General features: G+C 43.6%; 1 protein-coding gene across 10 annotated transcripts in view; it reads left to right on the top strand.

Moving 5' to 3' along the window:
* Window positions 1–23,429, top strand: part of ATP11C (ATPase phospholipid transporting 11C (ATP11C blood group)) — a 119,418-nt gene that overhangs the window by 49,245 nt on the left and 46,744 nt on the right. For all 10 annotated transcript variants that reach the window (XR_012640803.1, XM_074962679.1, XM_074962682.1 and 7 more), the window contains 6 exons: window positions 2,149–2,238; window positions 14,556–14,636; window positions 15,761–15,868; window positions 18,773–18,901; window positions 21,229–21,332; window positions 22,058–22,108. Coding sequence is in view for 9 of the 10 variants with exons in the window: in XM_074962679.1 (XP_074818780.1) it covers window positions 2,149–2,238; window positions 14,556–14,636; window positions 15,761–15,868; window positions 18,773–18,901; window positions 21,229–21,332; window positions 22,058–22,108 (563 nt within the window). In the remaining variant the exon portion in view is untranslated. The remainder of the gene's footprint in view (window positions 1–2,148; window positions 2,239–14,555; window positions 14,637–15,760; window positions 15,869–18,772; window positions 18,902–21,228; window positions 21,333–22,057; window positions 22,109–23,429) is intronic.

Below are 23,429 nucleotides of genomic sequence, written 5' to 3' on the forward strand. Positions count from 1 at the left end.
TTAATCTGGTGGTTGTCAGTCTGCGCATATGTCTGTCTTCAGTCCCAGTGTGGGTCTCAGGGGCTACAGTCCTATTACACTGCAGCCTTTTATGAGGATGTGTGTGTTGGCCTCACACAGACAGGAGTGCAATTATAGGGAAGTTATTGCCCATCAGAGGGACCATGTGCTTCACTTGACATTAGAGGAAGGGATGGGTGTGGATGGATAAAGGACAGCATGTGGTCCAGAGCATGGCTTTAATTTTTCCACTGACCTTGTAGATGTACGTAGGGTGATCAGACAGCAAGTGTGAAAAATCGGGATGGGATAGGGAGTAATAGGCGCCTATATAAGACAAAGCACTGAATATCAGGCCTTTCCCTATAAAATCGGGACATCTGGTCACCCTAGATGTAGGCCACCTGTCTCTTCGGTTGTGTGGCAATAAGGCACACTGCAGATGCTCCTTTAACTATTTCACTGCTGACGTTCTAGTAGCAACATCTAGCTAATGTCTGTATCCTACCATCCCAAGCTACTTCCATGGTCCAAAAGTCCCAGTAGCTGCCCACCCAGCTATGAAAACCTCCTCTCTCTTCCCCCACCAACTTCTACCATGCTGTGGCCATTGTCAGTGCAAAAACTTGCAATACATACACAATCCAAAACTTAAGGTCAAAAACGAGCTGAATTTAATATAAAATAAATCACTCTGGGGGAACGGTGTTCTCGTTCATATTTAATTCAGATAAAACTTCCGTTTTGGAGTTTATCCAGATCTGCTGCAGAATTTCCTCATCCGCGTTCCCAGTGTGATGAAAAATTCAAGTAGCTTTGTTACGGAATACAGGGCAAGACTCTGTATGTTACACCTCTAAGAGATGAAGCCCAGAATTCATAGCCCAGGGGGTAAATTGGATTTAACCTGCTGGTGGCACTGTTAGACATAGAGTTCCAAGTTCTTTCTTAATGTACAAGCAGTCAGTCAGTCTTGGGCAGACGCATGGTGATGGTGGTGCTGTTTTTGTTAGTGAGGTCTTTGTGTAGAAACCATGGTCCCGGGGGTGGGGTTGGACGCTGTGCAAGCAGCAGGAGAATTTTGCTGCTCTCTGTGAACCAGGCATGGATGTTGGTTTGAGACTCCTGAAAGGCGGCGTTGCCCTGCATGCTGTTTGACCGTCTTATTTCAGGACAGCTGTATGCGTGTTCATCTTCGAATATATCCACGCTCTGCACCGCAGGTTTCCCCTCCACTGGAAAACAGGCCTGCAAGGCCCCAGACATCCACTCAATGGAGTTGCAACGCATCTTTGTGGCCTCCCCAATTCTGCAGGGGTCAGAGTGGCCCCAGAATAATTTAGACATACCTGCGGACCTGGCGGAGTTACAGCAGTCTGTCCCCGGTGGGTGGCAGTGCTGCCTAGACCCTCCACAGCAATGCTACTTCCAGCAGCCCTTCCCCCAGCATCACACCTGGTGTTTCCTTTGCTGAGTTTAAAGAGGCAACCTGGAGCTATTTTCCTCAGTCCTTGCCTAGGGGGATTTCTCCCTTGACTGGGTCCAGGGCTCTTAGGGCACTTTTCTGCTGCTCTGCCTGTCCTTTTTAATGCATCGACGGCTGGAGAAGGGTTAAGAATCCTTCGTCCCTGATGCCATAGAACGTATGACTTCAGTGATGTCTGGTCTCTTTGTGAGAGAAACAATAGAGGAAGACTCCTTGGGCTGTTTCCCCCTGTGCATTCATGTAGCAGCTACTCACAAAGTGCCCCCTTAGTCTCAATATTTGATGCTAATGAGCCTAGATACAATGCTGATAGGCACGTTAAAAAATGCCATTAGAATTGCTTAATGCTACTGTGAGTTTCTGAAGAGGCTCAAAAATAAGAGAACTAACACCCTGGGCCAAATCTGTCCTGGGTATAACATCCGTAAAATTATACCAGGGATACATCTATCCAATATAACTACTTGACTTTTTTTAATATATATATTAACTAAATCTTATTTCTTAGGAAACTTCTAAACATAAATTCCCCTTCTTTAACTCTCAATCCCTAGGTAAATGAAGCTTCGTGAGGGTTGTTGATCTTTGGTTCTGTTGACATTTGAACATTTGTGAGCTGGTAATATTTGCGCAGCTTATCTCTCTGTTCTTTCACCCTGCAGTACACGGTCTGGAATTTTCTTCCGAAGAATCTATTTGAACAGTTTAGAAGAATTGCCAACTTTTATTTCCTTATCATTTTCCTTGTGCAGGTAAGGGCACTTTTTAAATAATAAAAGTTTTTTGCAACATTTCTATTATTTTTTAAACCAATTGTTCAAAGCTTTAAACACAACTTCATAAAGGACTGAGACTCAAGACTGGTTCTTTACTGGTGCTTATGGCATCTTTTTTTAGTAGCTATGTTTTGTCTCCTGCACACGCATTCAAAATACCATAACTGGTAACATTTCTGGGGCCATCTCAGACCATGTGCTGATGACTATTGTTACAATTTAAGGGCCCTATTAACGCTATAAGCACCAGGAGATCACTCATAAATATGTCTGCATTGGAGCTAGAAGGTGTAATTTCCATCCCAAGGAGTCATATTCGTGCTAGTTCTGATCAAACTAGCATGCTAACAATAGAAATGTAGCTGCCATAGAGGGAGGGGCTAGCTGCTCAAATACATACCATACTCAGATGAGTTCATATTTAGGAAGTCTAGCCCCTCCCACTAGACTGTCGTTACACTTTTATTTTAGTGCCCTAGCTCAGTTAGATCTAGTGTCGGTACCTTTCCTTGAAACTGGAAATTTCACCTCCAGCTCCTGTGTAGACATACCCTGTGTGAGTAAAACATGTTAATGGCTGCAGGATTGAAACTCTTTTTTGTACTCTTTTTATTATTTCTCCCATCTTACCATACATTTTTCTCCATATAATAAGCAGCCTGGTAATATTACAGTTTGTGTAGATTTCAAGAAAACCAGAAGAGGTGCACAGTCCATCGTTTGGATTTTTTTTACTATTCAGATGAGCATTTACTAAGTGTGTGCACATATGTAGAAGGGTATGATTTTTGTAAAGAGATTTTATACGTACTAAATTAGAGACATACACGTGATGTAATAAGATTAGTCTTTTTTTCCGCTCTGATTTCTATGTAAAGAGGGCATTGATTTTGGGATTAGGGTAAATGCAGGTAAATGTGAGTGTTCATTTTCTGTTAAATTAGCTGAAAAATCAGGGAAGTTCCCAAAATATGTTTACAAAAAAGAGGATTTTTTTTTTTAAGTAAAATTTGGATGAAACACAGTGAAGTATATTTCCCTCTTTTTTATAACTGAACATTGTGGTTTTTAAAAAATACTTAACTGACTGGTTAAAACCAGATATGCAAAACTTCAGCCCAGTCATCTAGTAAATTAAATCTTAGATCTGTTACGTACGGTAGTCTGCAATAAAGCAGCCCTCTAAGGGGTTAAGTTGATTGATACCTCCATACTTCACTTTTATTAATATTATCTATAGAATCATAGAAATGTAGACTGGAAGGGACCTCAGTAGGTCATCTAGTTCCTTACACAAAAGGCAGGACCTAAGTATTATCTAGACTATCTCTGACAGGTATTTATCTAATCTGGTCTTGAAAACCTCCAGTGACAGATTCTACAACCTCCATAGGTAATTTTGTTTCAGTGCTTAACTATCCTGACAGCTAGGAAGTTTTTCCTAATAACTATCCTAAATTTCCCTTGCTGCAATTAAAGATTTACTGCTTGTCATGTCCTCAGTGGTTAAGGAGGACAATTTATCACCTTCCTCTTTATAACAACATTTGACATACATGAAGACTGTTATCATGTCCCCCACTCAGTCTTCTCTTGGCCTACTCTGTCCTTTGTTTTTCCACTGTTTTTAATGCATTTGTAAAGTGTTTTCTTGTTACCCTTTATGTCCCCAGTTAGTTTAATCTCATTTTTTGCCGTGGCCTTTCTGATTTTATCCCTACGTGCTTGTGGTGGTGGTTCTATTATATATAATACATGTCATCCTTTGACCCAGTTTCCACTTTTTGTATGACTGTTTTTTGAATTTCAGGTCATTGAAGATCTCCTGGTTAGTGCAGGGTGGTTTCTTACTATTCTTCCTATCTTTCCTACACACTGGGATTGTTGGCGCTTGTGCTTTTAATAATGTCTCTTTAAAAAATAGCCATCTTGCCTGAACTTTTTTTTCCCTTGGAGTTGCTTCCCACAGGATCTTACCTACCAGTTCTCTGAGTTTGCTGAAGTCCATTGTCTTTATTGTGCTGTTTTCTCTCTTACCATTCCTTAGAATCATGAACTCTGTCGTTTCACGATCACTTTCACCTTCAAATTCCCAACCCAAGTTCCCTATTTGTCAGAATCAAGTCTAGAACAACCTCTCCCCTAGTCGCTTTCTCCACCTTCTGTAATAAAAAGTTGTCTCCTTGTATTCGAAGAATTTGTGGGATAATCTGTGCCCTGCTGTATTATTTTCCCAACAGACGTCTGGATAGTTGACATCCCCCCATCGCCACCAAGTACTGTGCTTTCAATGATTTGATTAGTTGTTTACAAAAAAGATCTTTCCACCTCTTCCTCCTGGTTAGGGGGTCTATAATAGACCCCTACCATGACATCACCCTTGTTTTTTATCCCTTTTATCCTTACCCAGAGACTTTCAACAAGTCTGCTTTCCACTTCTGTCTCAACCTCAGTGCTCGTGTATACATCTTTGCTATTCCTCCTTTTTTTCCCCCCTGCTTGTCCTTCCTGAAGAAGCTGTTCCCCTCTGTACCAGTATTCCAGTCATGGGAATTATCCCACCAAGTCTCTGTGATGCCAATTATGTCATAATTGTGATTATTCTTTCTTATTTCTAGCTCTTTCTCTTTATTCCCCCTCTACTTACATTAATCTACAGACATTTAAGATGTTCTTTAGATTTCCCATATGTACTCTCTCGTCTCTCCTTTGCCCCTGCTGTGATTGCCCATGTTTTCCTCCCCCCACCTCCAGACCCTCTCCAGTATTTTGACCCTTCACCCAGGTCTCCATGTTCTGGACTACCTGTGGGCTTTTCTCTCCTGCCCCCATCAAACCTAGTTGACTAGGTTAGCCAGGCTGTATCCGAAGATACTCTTCCTCTTCCCCTTCCTTGATCGGTGGACTCTTCTCAGCAGTCCTTTTCGGAACAGAAGCCAAAATCCTCCTGGTGACACCCTCTGCACAGCCAGGCATTAACCACCAGGATGTGTCTTTCTTTGTCTGAGCCCCTACCCGTGACTGGAAGGTGACACCACCTGCGTCCCCAACTTCCTCCCTCTCCCTCCCAGCGTCCTGTAGTTACTTCCGATTTGCTCAGGATCATACCACTTGGATGAGCAGCATGGGTAGAAGTCAGAGGGCCAGATGTTGGTCAGTAATCCTTCCGTAATGTCTCAGATAGGCAGCACACCTCCCGGGGTGCCAGGTCAGGCCAGCAGATGGACACCTCTGTCCCCCTCTTCCTCTTAGGATTGGTGACCATGATCCTCCCAGCCTTGGGGGAAATTCCTCATCCCTTGTTGCCAGGGCAGCATCACTTTTTTTATCTCTATGGACAGTGGGTTGGGAGCAGGGGTGGAGCACCGCCTGCTGCCAGAAGTAGCCAGCAGCCAGCTTCCTCCTTGTGAAGGAGCCATTTCGTCCTCCCCTGATGGTACTACTGCAGTCCTCTCCAGCTGGATTGCTCCCTCCATCTTGGAGGTCTCCATAGGCGTATTTTCAATGAATTCCTTGTGTGAATGGACGCTCCTCAGCCTAGTCCCCTCCTCCTGTAGGTCTCCTACCTGCCTCCTGAGTAGGCACCTCTCACCCTGGGTGGTCTCCCCAGCCTGGCTTTCTGTGTTGGGGAAGTGCAGGCCACAGTCTTTGCAAACCCACACTAGGACCTAGGTATAGGTGGGTTCTTTTTCTAGACACAGATGCAGGTGGAGAAGCCAGGAGCACTGTTGGCACCCGCAATGGGGCCTTTTCAAACCAGGGTGATTTTATTCTTTCTTCCTCTTACAAACTCTGTCTCAAAACTCCTATGTTTGCTGCCCCCTGTTTGCTATCTCCCCTTGGTCGTTTAGCATCTGGTTTTTAAGCATCTGGCTATGCTACAGCTTAAAAAAACTGGATGCCCTGTAAATTGTTATAAAGCGTAATACTCCACTTCAGCCATAACGATTTCAGTGACTGCTGCAGAAATAGGTGATCCCAACATAATTCCTGTGGGCTGTGCATAATGTTGCCTGTTTTACACAAAGGGACAAACTCACTTCTGGGGTTAGCTGATTCGTCTCCATTGGATTTCATTGGCACCACTCCTGTTTGTCAGAAGTGAACTTGACCTGCATATGTACCAGAGTAATGTGCCGAAGTCAGGATGTCCCTCCAGCATACCTGAGAGTCTGAAGTCACAGTATTACATCTTATCTTCTGCCCCTCTTAATGGGGTTTGGGGAGACTGAAATAACTGAATTTGTTAGTGTACCTAGTCGCCTAGCTGGGTGATGTTGACATATTTCCTGGCAGTTCAGTTGCATACCCTTTTTAGACATAGACCAAGGGATCTATCTATGAAATTGATTGTATGCAGATGGATTAAAGAGCATTTTTCTTGTTTTCTGTTTTTATTCCAAATACTGTGACCGTGTTTTAAAGTAAGAAAACGACCCACATATTGAATTAGAGATCAAAAACACACCTGATACTGTTAATACAGGTCACTAACAGACAGCTGCCAGGCACTTTTCTTTCTGGAATTTCTGAAGATTTCACTTATCTTTAATAAGCACTTAGGGCAATTCCATTCATTTAAACATACGTTAACTTGATCGACACCAACATTTCAGCCATAAATGGCATTTCTCAAGGTAGACCCTTGATCCTTTAAATGAATGGAATTGCCCTAAGTGCTCCCTTATAAGTGAAGGGTTCAGCAGACTCTTGAGTGAGGCGTGCAGAGGAATTATATGTTGAATTCAGTCCTGTGTTGGGGTTGATCATGCTCCCACTGAGGCCTTGTGTCCAAAAGTCCTTTGACTTGAGTGGCTCAGGGTCAAGTCCATGTTGGGGGGGAAATGTTTCTTTGCTTGAAAACACACATGAAATACACGTTCATGAAAATACCTTTTTAGTTGGTTGCTTGATTGATTAATAAGGCATTCCCTGGATTCATCTACTGCAACCATTATCTAGACAATTGCTCCTCTGAAGCAAATTAACTCGTGCAAATAAAGCTGAGTTTGGAGAAGTATAGTCAGCACCTTTTTAACAACATGGGGAAATGAAGGAGACAGGCAGCTTAGGAACTGGAAAATACTTTTGACTGACTAAGAGAATGGTCTGGTGCTTCCTGAACTGTGGAATTCAGTTGGGTAGAAACAACAGATGAACAAAAACCTTCATATACTAGCAGGACTCAGTTACTATAAAATGAAGTCAGACTATGCTGCTGAAGTCCTGTTCTAAATACAGATGCAGGTTGAGCTGCTTGCTGGATCCTAGTTATAAGGCAAGTGTCTTAGGTTAAGCTTATTCTGAAGTTGTTTCTATCTTTATTTTGCTGTGTTTGTCTCAAAAGTTTGCCTGTGGGTTTCACAAAAGGGAAGACTGTACTACAGGGGATGTATATGGAATATGGTAATAATATGGAAATTCCCCTATGAAATAGCTGTATCAGCGGTGGACAAACTACGGTGTGTGGGCCAGATCCGGCCCACCAGCTGTTTTAATCCGACCCTCGAGCTCCGCTGGGGAGCGGGGTCTGGGGCTTGCCACGCTCCAGCTGGGGAGCAGGGTCAGGGGCCATTCTACATGGCTCCCGGAAGCAGCAACATGGCCCCCCTCCAGCACCTATGTGTAGGGGCAGCCAGCAGGCTCCACTCTGCACACTTCCCCCACCCCAACTCCCACCCGCGCAGCTCCCATTGGCCTTCTCCTGGATCCCAACCCCAATTTTGGAGCATTCATGGCCTACCATACAATTTCTATTCCCAGATGTGGCCCTCGGGCCAAAAAGTTTGCCCATCCCTGATCTATATGAACAAAAATATAACCAAAATAGTCTCACCTATGCATCATGGCAAGCTCTTGGCACAGTAGAGCCTCAGAGTTACGAACTGACCAGTCAACCACACCCCTCATTTGGAACCAGAAGTACGCAAACAGGCAGCAGTAGAGACAAGAAGGAAGCAAATACAGCACAGTGATGTGTTCAGTGTAAATTACTAAACAAATAAAGGGAAAGCAGCACTTATCTTCGGCATAGTAAAGTTTCAAAGCTGTATGAAGTCAATGGTCAGTGGTAAACTTTTTTGAAAGAACAACCATAATGTTTTGTTCAGAGTTACGAACATTTCTGAGTTTCAAACAACCTCCCTGCCCAAGGTGTTTGTGACCCTGAGGTTCTACGGTCGGTGGCTGTGGAAATAGCAGAAGGCACGATATGTTTATATGTGCTCAAAGCTTTACCTCACAGGGCCTCAGTTTTACTAAAAACAACTGTACCGTTGTGCTTGGGGGCAGGCAGACCTTGAAAATTAACTCTCTGCGATAGGGGGATGACCTGTTTCATAAATATGGTCATTTAGGGTATGTCTACACAGTAAAAGCTATGCTCAGGCTTGCCTACCTGAGCTACTTGAATCCAGCTAGTGCAGGTAACAAAAGTGGTGAAGACAGCACACCATTGACTAAAGCCGAGGTAGTACAATCCTGTCACAGCCCCTAGGTACACACTGGGCTCACTAGCCCACGCTGGGTTATCTTCTCTACGATTGTTACCTGGGCTAGCCGGATTCAAGCTAACTAAGTGGGTTAGTCCATACACAGCTTTTGCTGCGCAGACATACCTTAGATGCCTAACTGGCCCTGTGTGCATGCAAACACACAACTGCCATCTCTGAAAGTCCCTAGCCGTCTAGGATTTACCACTGGTAAATGTAAATACTTTAGCTACGTTCAGATGGCCCGGTGTCGTCATTGCTTTCCTTGTACGGTGATGTGGTGTGAGTTTGGTTTCTTACAAACGGGACCGTTTCTGTCTCTGTTAGTGGTGTTTTTGCATAAAGAGTGCAAAAATCACAGTTTAAAGCCATTTCCAGGGATTAATATGTGCTGACTGTCTCAAAACAGCTTCCTAGGGACAGATAAGAAACATTTTATGCATAACGTAGCTTTTTACAAAGAACTGAAAACAACAAATACAGATTCTATTGTTCATGAGAGCTCCAGTGAAACACCAATAGATGTAGCAAAACAGAGGCTTTTTGTTTATATGAATACAAGGCATTTCTGGTAAACTTTCCTTGTGCTTTCCCTCTCCTCTATTACCCAGTACATCTGCCTCCATCCCTGTTCCTGCCTCACCGCCCACCACAATCGGCGGGATCCCTGAAATAGGATGACTCACGTAGTGTATGCCAGTTTGGGACCTCTGTGCCCGCAATGCAGCGGTCTGCCCAAGTATGCTTCCCCTCAGCCCCCTGGCATTTTAAGGTGCTCTCTGGGGGAGCTGTACTGATGATTATGGTCTCTGACAGCTAGGGACCTGTACAATATGCTCAGAGTTATTTCTGTCTCTCATTCTAGAACTCGTTTGGTCTGAACTCCAAACTCACTTCCCCAGTGCAGCATCCGTTCGGCTGTCTGATTATGCCCCCATCACACCACCAGCAGCAGTGCATATAAACCAATCCGGCTACTCTGTAAACAGCTCTGCATAGAATATGTAACCAATGCTGAATGCCAAATCGTAGTGTTGCTATGGTTTTAGTTTTTCTGATTCCTTTAATTTCTCCTAGTTATAAACTTGTTTCAATGACCACACACTTCCTATACCCTAAAAACTGGGCTGAATCATGATAAGGTCAATAGAAATGGACAGTTCCCATTCTCTAGGGTCCCCCTACTGTTTGTTTAAGGTCTCAAAGCTGCCCTGCTATGTGCTTTCCTTGCTACGGGCTTGTCTTCCCTGCAGTGTCAGCTCGAGGTACGCCGAGTGTTGCCCCATACCCGACTCCCATCCACACCCACAAGTTAAGTGGTGTTTTATACTCCACGTAGCTGATCCACCCGGAGGTGTGGGTTATAGCTCAGGTACTGCTGACACTCAAGCTAATAATGCAGCAGGGAAACAGCTCCTCTGTGCTGCTAATCCGATTGCTGTGTGCCACCGTAACGTTTTGCAGTTACGGCTGCTCTCACTTTTAGAGCCGTCTGACGCTCTTTTTATTCTTCAATCATTTTTCATTTTATTTTTTGGGAATTTCTTGTTTTTCATGGACAAAATCAATTTCTTTTTATTACGTTTACATGAATAAAATACCTCAAATGACCATGTGCAAATAAACACAGTGTAAAAATCCCAGTTTGTGTATACTACATGATTTTATTGGGTGTTATTCTGTGGTATTGAAAGGTTTTAGGAATTAAAAGCTGACATAAAAGAGTTCTCTACAAAATTCTCTTTCTGTGGTTTGTTGTCTTACAATCAATGTATCCTCTGGGAAAAAAAAAAAAAAAACCTGTCACAATCTACATCAGGAATAGTCAATTTTTTTTTGTCAAGGTCTCGATTTCTTGGTCAAGGTATAGTCAGGGTCCAGGCTCCAGAGAAAATAATGCAAAAATAATAAGATTTTGTGGTCTGTTCAAAAGTGTTTGGCTGTCTGGATTTGGCCCGCGGTCTGCCTGTTGACTACTGGCCTACACAACCTCTGGCCTACACTAACCACAGGGTACATGAGCCACAAATAATGGTATTGGATAAACTAACATTCTGGTATCTGAGTCCAAACCTATGTCAGTGACTTTCCACAAGATGTTGAACCACGCACATTATAAATACATCTGTGCAGGTGCAAACTCCGCACCCCCCTTAGCCACCCCCAAATGCCCTGGACAGCTACTTATGGTTGCTTGCCCCTTGAAATTTACCCAGTACTTCAGCCCCCAAATAACCCTCCCATGTCCATCCCCATTCAGTGCCACAAACCCCGTGGGACATCATGGCTCTTCCCAACCCTGACTTCTTCCTTTTCCAACTCTCCCATACCCTCTTATTGTTCCCTCTCTCCTATTGAACCTCACCCCCTCCAGTCCCTATTAGCCCTGAAAACCATTAGTCCCAGGGACCCCTCCCCATCTCTATTTATATATTCCCCCTTCCACAGAGTGAGCCCCACCCCACACTCACCCTGCAGTGCTAGCCCCTGTCTTGCGGGGCTGGCTGGGCTCAGCTTCCCACGCTGGGTATTGTGACCTGATGGGTAGCCCTGGGTGGAGGAGGAGGGTTCTGTCCCTGCCCCTTGGGAGGAAGGAGGCCCTGGGAGGGGATGCAGAGCGAGCCCACCCCACACTCACCCCACAGCGACAACTCCTGTGGCTCCTGTCCCACGGGGCTGGCTCGGCTCAGCTCCCCACTCCAGTCATGACAGCAGGGAGCCTGGGCTAGCCTGAGCAGTGCTGCAAGTCAGTGCTCCAAGTCGCACTGCCCGGAGTGGAGAGCCAAGCCCGGCCAGCTGCTGCTGAGGGGTGAATTTTGTGTTATTTCACATTTACCAAAACCACACCCATCTAGCTAACTTGAGAGGCATTAACTCAAGGGTAGGTTACTTGAGCTAACACTGCAGTGAAGACAAGTCCTGGATTTTGTGCCATGTTTAAATCATTCTTTTCATGATTCAGTCTGATTTGCAGGCCTCAGAAGGTAAAATGTGATGTTCCTTTTGTGCCAGTTCAGGGTCACGTTCTGAGCTTATGCTTCTGTCCAGGGATTTATTTTATCAGAAAAACTGGTTTAATGTAAATTTAGCCTTTATCTTGGAGGGCCAGTGATAACCTTCCAGGGCCTGGCTCTGTCTCTGGGACTGTAGAGGTGACTCCCAGCTCTAAGAGCGAATAACTGCTGTGCCCAGCACTGTCTTCTCTCTGAAACGCGTTTCTTGGGTGCTGGACTGTCTCCATCTTCACTGGCTGAGGAGAGCCAGAATAACCACCTCTCTGTCGCTGTTTTTTCTTTTTTTTAAACTGTATTTTCTATATTTTGTGTTTTCCTGCTTCCCCCTTCCTCGTCCAGTACTGTCTCTTAATCTTCTCTAGCAGCTGTTTTGACAATAAGAAAGAAGCTTCGGACCTCCAGCATTCTGTTGGGGGGATATCGCTACTTTGCACTCCATTTCTAGAGTCCGAGAAATCCACTCATCCAAGTGTAACCCAAACTAACATGGCGTGGTGCTCTGTCCTCTCGTGCCTTGTGAACACATGAGGGTTTCCACCTCCATCTGTCTAGTGCCATGTTTCTTGCTCCACTGTTTCCAGGAAAGGGACATCTTTCTCAACGTTTTTTTTTTTTTTTTTTAAATATGTCATCTGTTGCCTTCCTCTTTTCCATCAAGGGCTTGTCTAGGAATATAATTTTTTGACATCCTCACAACATGCCCAAACCACTTCAGCCTTCTTTCTCAAATCATTGCCTCTACAGTCTGTTGACCAGTCCTTTGTAACGCATCGTTAGATACTTTATTCCACCAACAGACCCCAGGTATTCCCCACAAGGATATCTGGTCGAATGTGTTAAGTTGCCTGTTTTGGGCTTCTAGTATTTAGAAACATATAAGAATGTGGCTCTCACAATGACAGTGTATAGTTTTATCTTGGTTCTTGTGTGAATCTCCCTTATTTTTCCAAATATTTGCCAGTCTCCAAAAAGCTCCACTTTCCTTCCCAGTTTTTGCTTCTACCTCATAGTGGAGGTGGCTGTCAGCACTGATTGTGCTTCCAAGATAGACATACTCATAAACCACACCGTATTCTTCACTGTCCGTCACATATGCACCGTCACTGACGGCTCCTCTTTCAGAGATCATCCTGGCCTTGGTTTTCTTTCGGCTGATTCCTGCTCCTACTTTGGTGGTCTTATGTTTGACATAGAGGACTTTTTCAGGCCATTGTCCTCTGTGTCCAACAGAACACTGTCCTCTGCAAAGTCAAGATTGTGAACTTCTTCTTTATTCCACATAACTCCTGCAGCTTCCTTTCGTGTTGCTCTTTGCATCACATAAGGTATCATAGGGCAGAAAAGAGAGGTACAACTCTGCCAAACTCTGTTGATGATCTCAAACCAATTGCTCTCTCCTCTTCCTGTCCTTACACAGCTTTTCGAACCTTCATGCAGTCTCTTTCTAGGAAGCTCATAGAATCAGAAGATCTATAGCGATTCTACGAATGCGGTGGCTGGGCCAGGTATAGGTTAGAGTCTCTTCTACTGCATCTGAATTAATTGACCTGGTCTTCTGGATCTAGCATTAGCAGCTTTTATGCATTTAGAGCCAGAGGTCCTGGATTTAGTCCCCACAGATGACCCAGCCATTATGCATGCACTAAGCCTGAATGAGAAACTCCTGTGCTTCACACCCAAATCCATGCACGTTTCACTCTCCCCCTCAATAAATCACACCCTGCCACTCCCTCCAAAATTCAACTCTGACCCCCAAGTATAGCTTTGTCCCACAAAAAATCAAATTAATGTGGCCTACCCAGCCCTCCTGTAAGGCTTGACTGCTGCTTCTGCATCCACATCCCATCCTTTGAAAGGAGCTGTGGGTTGGAGACAGTGGTGTAGTGGACCCGGAACAGTGATCTGGTTCCGTTATGCCCCACTCCCCCGCAGCTGGCCACTTCACAGGGCTGGCTGGGTTCTGCTCCCCGCTGTGGGCATATTGACCTGCCTCGCTTTGCCATTCCCACTCCATGCCTGACCCTCCTGCTCCTTCCCTCCCCTCTTGTTAAAGGAGCCAACCAGTGGATCCTCTGTGCACTTGCCCTTCCCTGTGGGGAAAGAGTGGCACTCTGCCCGCTTACCCTGTCCATGCATGTAGAACTCCCTCGAAGCCGGGCCTCCCCTTGCAGATGATTGGATTTTGTGAACAGGCCAGTTAGACACCATCACAATAGGAGGAGCAAGGAAAATGCATCTTAGTTCATTCTGACAATTACAGTCTGGGTTCTATTGATGGTACTAGAGAATGGTCCATGGTGTGGTTGTTAAAAAAGGTATGCAGTGCTGGCCCTGCTGTTTGATCTTCAGGCCGAGACTGACCATGTTTGGTGCAGATTATACGGTGTGTGGGCAGGCAGGTGCATGGAAACTTTCTGGTTTGAACCCATAATGCCCCTTGCTTAGGCCCACCACAAAGGTGCGTGACTGAGAAGCTTTCAGACAGCGTTCTCTAGGCCCAGTTTGATACAGAAACTCGTCCAACTGCTTCAGTCTGCTTTGGATCAAAACTTCATAGTCACTTAGGAGACTTTCCATTGACTTTCAGTGGGATTTGTAGACCTCAATTCTTAAGGTGCTTATGTAAATCTCCCCCATACACTCCAAGTGCCCACTCCTCACAAGCATGCTCATATTTGGGGCTTGTGTTACTTAATACAGAGTGTGTTGAATGAATCATCTAACGATAGCATTTGATAGTGACTCCCTCAAAAAATTATAACACCAGTTTATTTATTTTTCTCTGTAGGTCATAGTAGATACACCAACCAGCCCAATAACCAGTGGACTTCCGCTTTTCTTTGTGATTATTGTTACAGCTATCAAACAGGTAATGTTTTCGATTCATGAGGGCATGGGGGTGAGCACCAAATTGCTACAGTTGTGTGTGTGTTTGCTTTGGGTTTTTAAGTACGTTCATGGCAGAATGAATGAGAGAGATTTGGCATATAATGACATATAGACTTGACTCTACATATATTTGAAATAGTAGAGGGCCAAGATTAGAGAAACACAACCAAGGTGAAATCTATTTAACTTAAAATTAGAAATAAAAAAGTAAGTTTGGATATTGTGCCGAACCTAAGTTCTCTGTCCAATTTTTGTAGATTTATGATTGCATTTTCTCATTTTCGGTATGGCTTTTGTAGTCTGTTTCTCTGTGTGTGTGTGGGTGTGGGTGTGTATTTATTTATTTAAAGTCATGTTGTGAGCTCTTGCTGTTGATGGTTGCCTCTACGTTCACTGCACTCCTACAATTTTAGTTCTTCCTCTTTTAAAATGTCCTTTGGGCCTGATTTGGAGGTTACAGAAGCATGATGTAAATCCAGATTCTTTTCTACTCTGACATCAATGGAAAAACTGGAATAGTTCCACTCAAACAATATCTGGTCCTGAACATTTGTAGACCTCTTTCATTGAGTTATATTAAAAAAAAATTAACCCTACACATCCCTTTTTTAATTGCATTATTTGATACTTTTGTAAAGGGAATCAGTTGAGGAGCGGAAGGGAGTTCTAGAGTAAAATCCGAATCTGGCTTTTGTATTCTTTAGGTGAGACTGAAGAGAGAGAAAGTCTTTTCCAGTGTTAGACTGGAAAAGTGAGAATAACGGGGCACTAAGCATATTATTCACATTATCAGCATATTCTTGCCAGTCTTGAGAATAATAGAAATATGTCACAGCAATTTAGATGTTCCTTGCATGCAGTGCCTGTAGATTAGTTTTGTATGTGGTGTTTTAGTCTGTTCTGAATCTGTCAAATGTATAGCTGAAGTTTTTAAAAGTTAACTTGGTTCAAACAGAGCTATTCTGGTCGATGTTCTGGCATGCATGAAGGTGCTCCGATGACAATTTAACTTACTTTTTTATCTCCCTCTCTCTTACAATTTTATTTATTTATTTACTTCACCACTTGGGCTTGATTGTATTACCTGTATATTGGTGTGTCTAGGGCTATGAGGACTGGCTGAGACACAGAGCTGACAAGGAAGTAAATAAAAGCAGCGTCTTCATCGTTGAAAATGCAAAGCAAGTGAAAAAACACAGCGAAAAAATCAAGGTAACCATTAATAGAAAGAGAGAGAGATGCACCTGTGAGACATTGGGGAAAACTCCCATTGATGTGGTAGCAGAATCTGACGCGATGGCTGAATACTTGACTATGCTAAGGGCCTAATTCTGCAGTTGTTACTTTTTTCCTTTCCATCCTCTTCCCTAAACCTCACTATGTTTTCAGACTGGAAACCTTACGAGCCATTCAAGTTAATAACCAGGTGCTTGCTTGGCTTTTGTCTGATCACTTCTTTGAAAGGCTGCCATGCATGCATTTCACTGGTGGGGCTGATGAGTAACTTATCTCTGATAATTTTTCATTTGTGGCTGGAACAGGCAGTCCTTCCTTTATCCCTAGCTTCCCAAGGACATCTGGGAAGATGTCTGCTAGCAGAGATTTAGCTGATTTATCACCTCTCACTGTAGAATGCTAGATGGCTACTTTCTTTATACATTTTTATGTGAAATTATAAGGAGGTGTCTATTGCCCTAGTCTGCGTTCCTGCTGAGTTGGGCTGACCTCTCAGGCCAAGTCCTGCACTTGGATACAGGTGTGCCACGCCGGTTGAAATCAGAGGGAGTTTTGTTTGTCGGAGGGCAGAGCTGGACCAGAGTGCCTGGGAGAGAATGACCCTGAGTGCTTAGAAAGGGGCCCTAGCTAACAAGTTCAATTTACAGAGCTGAGATGGTTCGTTTAATCTGTGGTGGAGATTTATCCTTGGTGCTCTAATATTGGGATAGAATTGTTTGGAAGAACAAATACTTGCTAGTGGCTTGTTGGTACAGTTCTTGGGGTGCCCAGGACTGAGTCACCTTGTTATCCCCAGCCTCCAGCAAGAGGGAGTCTTTCTTGTGGCAGCTCCCTGATGCCACCAGCTCTTCAGCCTCTCTCCTCTGGGCTATGGCAGCCCTTGCATTGCCTTGCAGATTACCAGTAGGTGTACCCGAGTCCCCAGGCCCCTTTGAAATGTCTCCCTGTAGCTTTCCGTCCCTTCTCCACTGAACACTCACAGGCTATATCTGCACTACACAGCTTTGTCGCTACAGCCATGCCGCTACAAGTCACGCAGTGTAGCCGCTGTTTGTCTGCTCTCCTGCTGACAAAATACTCCCCATCCCACCCCCTTTGTCTTTTGGGAGGTGTGTGTTTTTGGTTTTTTTTAACACCTCTGAAAGACAAAAGTTTTGTTGTTCAATTGCCAGTGTAGACAAAGCCACAGTAATACCAAGTAAGCTATCCCCAGAGGAATAGAATACACACCAGCTTGTTTGGTTCCATGGAGGATTAACTACTAAGATATATGTATAGTGAAAACAAGCCTAAGTTTATTATCAAAGGCTAAGATTTAAGAGATGGTGAGCAAGGATAGTGGATTACATATGAAACAAAATCAATACATGCTTTCTAGAGATTAAACTTAATTTAACCACCAGTCTAAAAGCAATCTTTTCTCACCCAAAGGTCCTTTACAGTGCTTCCAGCCAGGGCAGGTTGGGATCTCATTTTCATGAATGTAATTGCACTTCCTTAGGTACAGGATAAAGAGGTTTCCTTTTGCCTTTCCCTTTATATCCCCAAAATTCATTGTTGGTCACCCACGTCAGAATGACCCCTGGGGGGTTTATTCCTTGGTATACTGACTTCGTGTGCAAATGGAGCCTCCATTCTGTTGCTTTACAATGCTTAATTTACATGTGGACCAAGGGAGACAGGTGATAATACGTCCTTTGTTTGGCAGAATCCTGTTTATCAACCCCGTCTTGATTCAGACATTTTTAGGAATGTATTTTCAGTCTGTGTATACATAACTTCTTCCATGGCATTTGTACAAACATTTCACCTCAGTGTTAATGACCACTATGAGCCTGGCTTTCATTGAAGACCTCATATGACATTCTTCATGGAGAAATACTGTGAAAACAGGATGCTAGGTGTAGTGAGTTTGTCAGGCCTGTCAAGAGTTACCGTGACAGCCCAGTGACCCCTTTGCCAGTTGTCATTGAGGGGCTCTTAAGGTCAGACTTGTGTTTTCCTCTTGGGGCGGAGGGAGGTGTGAGGTCTTTGAGCAGAGGGTTCTGTTAAACATTGTCAAGCGCGTGGCTCAGGGTCCCTCAGCAACAAATGAAAGGAAGAAAAATCAAGAAAATATACGTTTAAAAAATGCTACTTATTTGGGTACTATCTCAAGTGTAAAGAAAAGTTCACTCTGCTCCATCTCCTCACAGCAGATGCAGTGTCCTCTCCATCCAGTAACGAGTATTTTCCAAAACTAGGTATTGAGGAAACGTAGTATATGCATCAGCTGCTACAGAATAGTCGTAACCGAAGAAAAAGCTTTCCACTTGAAAGTCTAGTTGAATGGTATGTGTGTGAGCTCCATATATGAACAAGGGCTGTGGTGGGTAATCATCAAGTGTACTGTCAGATAATTAAAGGAGAAAAGCCAAGATCTGTAGTCAGACTACATTACTAAATATTTCTGCTCTATATTGAAATAAATTCATAGCTTTGTTAAACCCCTTCCAAGGGCCCTCAAACTTCAAATTCTGTTGTCCTGCAAACCATCACTCCACAGAGGTCCTACTGAAGTGAGTGAAAGTTGTTAAATATGGAAACATTGTAAGACAGAGTAAGACAGGCAGGTAGTATATTGCTAGCATTATGCAGTATTGATGATTAGCTTTGAGCAACAGTTCTAGCATGTGGATGGCAAATCATCAGGGACAGTTGCACAATTGCAGTACTTTTTTCGTGGTAAGCTTAAAAAGCTCTTCAAATTCCCATGATGGGAGAGGATCTTTCCTTTCTTTTAGACTTGGATAAAACAGGATAAACCGATTAAACCGCAATCATCTCCTTCAGGGCTTGATTAAGTGAATCATTAAAAAAACACAGTCGCATTCTTTCCAGGTTGGAGACATTGTAGAAGTGAAAGCAGACGAAACCTTCCCCTGTGATCTGATATTCTTGGCATCGAGTAATGACGATGGGATCTGTTATGTCACGACGGCAAGTCTGGATGGCGAGTCGAATTTCAAGGTAACAAGAATGAAAACACTTCAGGCAGTAGTCTGGAGTGCAGAGTTAATGCACTGCAGTGGCTCCTCTGTGCTCAGATTTTTTTGTTTTAGTTGCAATTGAAGTCAGCCTGTGTGTCTGCCAGTTCAGTTTGAGAACGCTTTGGGATCACACATTCTGATTGTGAATTGGTTGTGTTTAGCTTCCATTTCCTAACCTCTCTCATCCAGTTACTCAATGCTGAAGTGCTCTATGGATTTTTTTGATTTTTTGGGGTCTGTGTGTTTTAAGTAACTATTCCTAATGGCACTGTTCCAAACTGTGTTGGTCTTGACAGATATATCTGCATGCTGTATCATTTATCCTGCTAAAGAAGGTTACCACTTTCATCTTCTGTACCCATGTAGAAAGATCTAATGAATTAGTAAATAGATCACTGCGGTTCAGCTGGTTATTATAGCAGTCACCTATAGTGACCTTTGCAATTGAGATTTTATCAGGGCTTTCACTCTATAACTCTGTGCTTTCACTCTCTCTGCACTTATGTGTAGGTCTCCCCTTTTTGTGACTGAGATTCCTCATGCTTGATATCAACTCATAGGTGAATTGTTCTGGATTGCTTTGCAGAAAAAGCCTTCTGGTCATTTAAAATATACTCTGTTCCCATTGGCAGAAAATTTTAAGGTGTATTTTTTCATATTCATGAATCAAAAGGGCTGAACTCTGAGATTTGAAATTGTACCAGTTGGGTAGGCCTCACTGAGGATGAATTCTTTCTCTAATTTATTCCCTCTGCCTTTCTCCCTGTCCCCCCCGCCCCCAGTTGAACCCCCCCTCTAAGGATATGAAAACTTGGTTTCACTCATGCACAGGAGTAATTTGTACTAAGTGTGGAAGAATGTTAGTAGTGTAGAATTCCTTCCAACTCCCACTGAAATCAGTGGGCGTATGTATCTTCATTCATTAAGAGGGTGTTGGATCAGGTCCATGGCTAATATCTATATTGATAGCCATTAGGTAATGTAGAAATGTATGCATGGAAGCTGATCTCTGTGTTGAAATATTGTTGCTTGTATAGAGTTCACCAACTCTGTAGTAGTGAGCCTTTCTCCTGTGCATCTTACGAACTTCACAAGCCAAGTAGCGCTGGGTCTCCAACCTCAATGGATAGGTTGGCAAAAAGGAGTGGAGCTTTCAAGTGCCACAACCCTAAAGTAAGCCTTCCTGTATTAAAGCAGGTTTAAATGTATGCCATAAAATATAAAAGGATGTGCAACATGGCTAAGTTAATTTCAGAACCGGAACACGTTCCCTGACTTTGAGCGTTTGACATGTGACACTAAGGTTCTACAATAAGCATCTTATATTGTTTCTGCTTGGTCATCAGTGGTTGTCTCCTGGATGCTGATATAACAAAGAAGAAAACTCAGAGTTTGGGGGGGCAGGGGAGAAGAGTGGGGAAAATGGCAGAACAGCGTAACTGAGGCTTACTTGTCCTGTGGGGGTGTGGGTGTGAAATTTTTGACGCAAGACACAGACATTCTACTATAAAATCATTCAGCGCTGATATTCAAAATGCTGTTAATTCCCTCCTATGATTTGTGCACTATAACTATAACCATCAGTTGCAGGAAGAGGAATGCAAGGCTAAGAAGTGAGAAAGCTTTTTAGTGAATGTGTTTATGGAGACCGATTGAGGCAATATATCTTGCTGACTGAAGTTTAGAACTCTAAGTCATTTTTATAAATAGAACTTTAAAATAGCAAATTGGAGTCTTCCCAGGCTTTCCAATTAGTTATGTGAGAAAGGAACTTGCACAGCAGTTGATGCTAAGAATAGCTCTTGGTTCTGTCAATACTGTTCCTGCTCCCCTGGCAGCAGAGCTATCTTCTAATTACCTTCAGAAGCAGAACTGGGCAATTTCCTTAGAGGAGCTGAACACCTGTTGAGCTGTTGCAGCTATCTCTTGAAGTAAACAGGTGTTGGAGGACACCTCCATGCCTTAGGACAGCCCTGAAGGAGGAGTATTTCTCATAATTTATTGGCAGGTACAAGAGACCTCCCTTATTAAGTAACCCTCTGTCTTACCAGACCAGTCCAAAGTATTTCCTAAGCATATTAAATTCCAACCTGTTCTGCCTTTCATTAGAAGACCCGTCCCTCTCCTCCTGCCCCGTCCTTAAACAACTGATGGGTTACTTGAGTGGTCGCTTAAGACGAGCCTCATTATACGTCAGTGTTTTAAGTAATGAGCTATAACTACTCATTGAGCAAAGACCTTCTCTGTTCTTGTGCTTCAGTGGAGTTGTGTGACTCTGTAATAGCTCTTGCTGCTCTCTCCACCTAGACTCATTACGCAGTGCGAGATACTATTGGGCTCCGGACAGACGACGACATCGACTCCCTTACTGCCACAATTGAATGTGAGCAGCCTCAATCTGACCTCTACAAGTAAGTACGGGAACAGCCACTACTCCTGGTACTCAACTGGTCCTTGTCATTGGTCCATCACTTGGTGTCCTTTGAGCGGGCAAACTAGAGCTCCGTTGGTACCCGTCTAACATAGTTTAAGGGAGCCACTGAATTCTCGTTCCAGCTGAATAGGCTACATTTGGAGTTCAAAAGAGTGGTTGTCATCATGTTGTCCACAAGGAATGAAAGCCTTTTTATGGTAACACTTGTAGATGTTCCTGGAGAATTTACTGAGCCATCCGGCAAAGCTTCCTGGAAATTTGACTTCTAGGCAAAGCAGCTGCCCTGGGAGGTGCTAGGGCACCAGAGTGTCACTAGCCCATATGCCTTTACAAACTTGGGTGTAAGCCTGCTTAGAAACATGTCTTTGTTACCTTCCTGAACAATTTTAAGGATGGAAAGCCACTGGCACCCTGGCCCGAATTCAGCAAGGTGCAGAGAACAGCCTCATTCTAGTCAATGGGGCTCCTTGCACGCATAAAGCTCGGCATGTGCTTAAGTACTTTGTTGGATCATGACCTGTGTAATGTGTTCTTTCCAAAGCTCCGTCTCTCTAAGAGCATAAGACTCTGATGTCTGCTAACCTGCTCATTTCTTCCCACCTGTCTGTTGTGACACATTCCTTATGTTTGTGATGGCTCCTTGTAATTAAATATGCAGCAAACATTAGTTAACAAATGTCCTCTTATATATTTTGATCACAGATTTGTTGGAAGAATTAACATCTACAGAAGTAACCAGGAGCCTGTAGCCCGGTTAGTTCACTTAGCTCATTGTTACTAATTGCAGGTGGTGGTTGTTTTCTTTATTGATAGATCCTAGCGTCCTGCTTATCAAAGAGGAGTTGTGGAGATTAATGGATCTGAAATATGAGCTTCCTTATCCTACCTTTTTTCTTTCATTTTGCAGTTTGGTTTTATGTGTTCTAGTGACTTGAGAAAATTTCAGTCATTCCGAATGAGGGATCACTTGATGATTACCTGTTCTGTTCATTCTCTCTGGGGCACCTGGCACTGGCCACTGTCAGAAGACAGGATACTGGGCTAGATGGACCTTTGGTCTGACCCAGTAGGGCCGTTCTTATGAGGGCAGCAGGCCCTCTTAAAAATCCTTGCCCTTCAGCTGTGACAGCCTCCAACAAATGCCCCAGGATGTTGGGTTTGTTGGGATTGCCGATGTGGGAGTTTATAGGACATGAGCAAATGTGCAACCCTCTGCATCCTCTATCACCTCTGCTGGAATCATCCTTGTGAGCTGGCAGATAAATGAGACTGACAGGCTCCCTGCTCTCTGAGCTCTTGGAGGGCAGGATCCCCCATCAGTTTCACTCCAGCTGACTTGCTAAAACAGAACCAGAAGAAGCAAAGAGTGATGTGCTGGGCATGTGCTCACAACATCTGCTCTCCAGCAAACCCAGCCTTCACTTTGCCGAAGAGCTCGGGTTTTAATTAGGTGCAGCCCGTGTTTTGGGTGACCAGTAAATTTTCTACATCACTGGGACACAGTAGAGGGTGGGTGAGAATGTAGATTTCCTGAGGGGAAGGTTTTTGATTGTGGGTCTCTCAAATAGGCTGTTTCTGTGCACAAAATGTTTTTTTTTTTTTCAAAGCAACATATGTACGTAAGTTTGCAAAACTATTTTTCTTATTGCTATTTATTTAGTGAGTACAGCCATGTGCTCAGAGCTGTATAAAGCCTGAACACAGATTGTCCCTGCCTTAATAAGGTTACACTCTACAAACAGACAGAAAGAAAAAGACACACTAGAAGGTCTAGAGATGACTAACTTAGTCTGTTTATTCCAGCTGTGTATTGTAAAAGCATGTTTCATCCTAACATCTTTGTACATATGTCACAGGAGAAAGCACCAATTCACCAACAATGCTGCAAAATTAATGGGCCAAATTTTAAAGTAGAGAAGAAGATCAAACTTTAATCCAAGAAGCAGTGAAAGATAGATTTCAGATGGAAATGGAAGCAAGCATGTCCGTTAACCCAAGAGTTTTGGACAGTATTACAAGATAATAGATAATAATAGATTCTATGGCCATAAAGGACCTTTGTGCTGATCTAATC

The sequence above is a fragment of the Natator depressus genome, chromosome 9 (genome assembly GCF_965152275.1).
Source record: "Natator depressus isolate rNatDep1 chromosome 9, rNatDep2.hap1, whole genome shotgun sequence".
NCBI classification, from domain to species: Eukaryota; Metazoa; Chordata; order Testudines; family Cheloniidae; genus Natator; species Natator depressus.